General features: G+C 38.7%; 1 gene segment (V, D, J or C); it reads right to left on the reverse strand.

Moving 5' to 3' along the window:
- Nucleotides 1-248: 248 nt before the first annotated feature.
- On the reverse strand, nucleotides 249-872 carry LOC129667989 (immunoglobulin kappa variable 4-1-like). The segment is given in 2 exon segments: nucleotides 249-616; nucleotides 803-872. Coding segments are annotated over 2 exon segments (417 nt in total).
- Between the last annotated feature and the right edge of the window lie 2,748 nt (nucleotides 873-3,620).

Raw genomic sequence — 3,620 nt, forward strand, 5'->3', positions numbered from 1 at the left:
CAGATGTCTAAAACCAGCATGGCACTGTAAATAAAGTTAAATGACACTTCTTTGCTTGTACTGTATCTTCTCAGTGCAGCACCACAACTTCCAAATCTCTTAATTTAATTGCTCAGTCTATCTACATGTACCTATGTTTATCAAAACTATAAAAGAATGAAGGCCATCTCTGGATTAATTTTCTGCTGAACATTGCATCAATTAGTCAAGCACTGAAGAGCTCAGGAAGAAAGGGGAAGTGTGCAGGGTCAGGGCTGTGTGGTGCAGGCAGCTGTTGAAACTCTCAGTGAGGTTTTTGTTAGAAGCTGAAGCACTGTGGGAGGATAGTCATAATACTGCTGACAGTAATAAACTGCCAGGTCTTCAGCCTGCACACTGCTGATGCTGAGAGTGAAATCTGTCCCAGATCCACTGCCTGTGAAGCGATCAGGGACCCCAGTTTGCCGATAGGATGCACCATAGATTAGCAGTTTAGGAGGCTGCCCTGATTTCTGTTGATACCAGGCTACATTACTATATACACTCTGACTGGACTTGCAGCTTATTGAGATCCTTTCTCCTACAGATGTGGACATGATTTCAGGAGACTGGGTCATCACAATGTCCCCTTCAGCACCTGGAATCAGAAAGAGACAATGAGTATTCACATATACACAAAATAAAATCCTAATACAAAAGTTGTGTTCTAAAATTCCTTTTCAAATGGCATTGCCTGCATACTACTGGATTCCTATAGTAAATAGCTGTATTTTTCTACAAATTAATTATATTGATGATATTCCAATAGTTTTTACTGTCTCACCAGACATCCAGAAGAGCAGAAATATGAAGACCTGGATCTGTGACTCCATCTTAATGCCTCTGCCTGTCTGATGTATTTCAGTTCTCACTGGAAAGGCCTGGTTTATAAAATATGGCAGGTGGGTTGGCTTGTAGGGACCTATGCAAAATAGTTATCAAATAAGAAAGTCAGTAGCCTGGGTATTGTGTTGTGAGAGTATCCAGGTTAAATCTACAGCCAAAAATATCCTCAGAGTGAGTAAGCCATCACTGGGGGAAAAGTCAACATAAAACTTCTAGGGCCAGACTGGAGAGATGGTTCAGCGGTTGGAAATACTGGCTGCTCTTCCAGAGCATGCAGGTTCAATTCCCAGCACCCATATGGCAGCTCACAACTGTCTGTAACTCCAAGATCTGACACTCACAGACATACATGCAGGCAAAACACCAATGCACATAAAATACAAAAAATTAAAAATTAAAAAAAAATTCAAGGTCCAACTTAGAGCTCTCAGACTACAAATATCGAGATGCAGTCATGACAGACTTTTGTTAAAAATCAAAAATTTTCAGGGATGGCTACAATGTCCTCTCCTGTGGACTAGCAAGGTTGCTCCTCCCTCAGGGGTAGGGGGCTCAAAGAGACAGCCATTGAGTTCATGTCTGAGACAGTCCCTGTTTCCCTAACTAGGGAGCCCACTTAGATACCGAGCTGCGATGGGCTATATCTGGACAGGGGTTTTAGGTTATATCCATTCATGGCCCTTGGTTGGAGAAACAGTCTCAGAAGAGGCCCCTGGGCCCAGATATATTTGGTCCTTGTGGAGCTTCTGTCCTCTCCAGGTCATACTAACTCCCCCTTCTTTCATATGATTCCCGGCTAAGATCAGATGGAAGGGGAGGAGGACCTCCCCCATTAGTGGACTTAGAGAAGGGCAGGAAGGAGATGAAGGAGGGAGGGTGGGATTGGGAGGGAATGATGAAGGGGGCTACAGCTGGGATACAAAGTAAATAAACTCTAATTAATATAAAAAATAATATATAAAGAAGAAAAAAAGAAAGAAAGAAAAAGCCATAGTTTCAATCAAAGGTTAAGAACAGTCATTTGACTGGGGAACTATATCAGGTAAAATGAATGTTTTTGTTTAATGTGTAAAGAAAATATAAAACTTTTATTGAATAAAATATTATCATATTTCAAAAAATAAAATAAAAAATTATGCCAAGCGAGTTCCACAGAAATAATACTAGAAAAACTTTTCAATACAATTCTGAGTAAACAATAAATATTGTAACCAACAACAACAAAAAGAAACAGGGAAAGGGAAAATGAAGAAATGGAAGAAAGGAGGGGAAAAGAAGAGGTGAGAGAAAAGAAAGGATAGGATAGAGAGAAGAAGAGTGAAATCTGGATTGGGAAGGATCGCTAATTGTGGAGAGGATTGAAGGAATGGAGAAGACGAAAAAAGATAAATATTAAAACAAAATTGTTTAGGGATAGAGTATTAAGTTAGTGGTTAAGAACAGTGGACTGGGGAAGACACATGGGAGGAGATGAGAGATAAAGAGAAGGCAGGATTGGGAGGGGAGGAAGGTGGGGCTACATCTGGGTTACAAAGTAAATAAATTATAATAAATAAAAAAACATATTAAAAACATTTTTTTCTCTTGAAAAGGACTCAGGTTTGATTCCAATTTTTTTGGTAGTTCTAAGCATCTATAATTCCAGTTATGGCACACAGATGGTATACATACATACATACATTCATACATATCTAAATACATACATACAACTGGATATATGAGCCCTGAGCTTCTGATCCAGGTTCTACTTTGTTGGCTGCCTTCATTCTGCTATCATCTATTCCAATTCTCTCAAAGCCCCACTGAAAACTTTCCTTAAAAGTTGCTTTGGTTATCTTGTTTATCACAACAATAGATAAACAACTAATAAAAAGGGAGAATCAATCAAGAAGATATTATATATGTAATAAGACACATTGCCTCCAAAAGCATTTAGTCAATTAGTTTTTAAGGAATACATAGATGACAATAGGTAGCATATTGTTTACATGGGGGCTTTGCTTTCTCCTTCATAAATGTTTCATTTACTCATAAATACGAGATAAAAGCCTGGAAGGTAAAGTCTATCCACACACAATCATACTTCTTTAGTATAGAGCACAGTTTTCTGGGTCTCTATATTTGAGAGCAGATAGGGGGAATTCAGAGTGGTATGTGACCCATTAGGAAGAGGCAGAGGTGAACATATGGCTTCGAAACAAAACTACTACATGTACCCTCTCATTTATAAACACAAAAAGCCACATACTCTAAATCAGTTAGAAGAAATTGAGGGGAAGAACCTTGAGTTCACTGTAACAGGAGACAACTTCCTGAACAGAACACCAACAATCAATTATAGAAAAACTTCTGTAAAGCAAAAGACACTGGTTCAGAACAAGACAACAGCTACAGACTGGGAAACATCTTCACCAATTGTATACCTGACAGAGGGCTGATATCCAGAATGCATAAAGAACTCAAGAAGGTGAAGAGCAACAAATCAAGTAATCCAATTAAAAAAGTGGGGTACAGAGCTAAACAGAGAATTCTCAGTAAAGGATTATCGAATGGCAGAGAAACACTTAAAGAAATCCTCAACATCCTTAGCTATTAAGGAAATGCAAACCAAAACAACCCTGAAATTTCACCTTACACCTAGAATAATGGCTAAGATAAAAAACACAAGTGGAAAGACATGCTGGAGAGGATGTAGAGAAAAGGGAACCCTCCTTTGGAAATCAATCTGGCATTTTCTCAGACTGTTAAGAATAGTG

This window comes from Psammomys obesus, unplaced genomic scaffold (assembly GCF_907164565.1).
Source record: "Psammomys obesus unplaced genomic scaffold, mPsaObe1.curated_primary_1811, whole genome shotgun sequence".
Classification (NCBI taxonomy): Eukaryota; Metazoa; Chordata; class Mammalia; order Rodentia; family Muridae; genus Psammomys; species Psammomys obesus.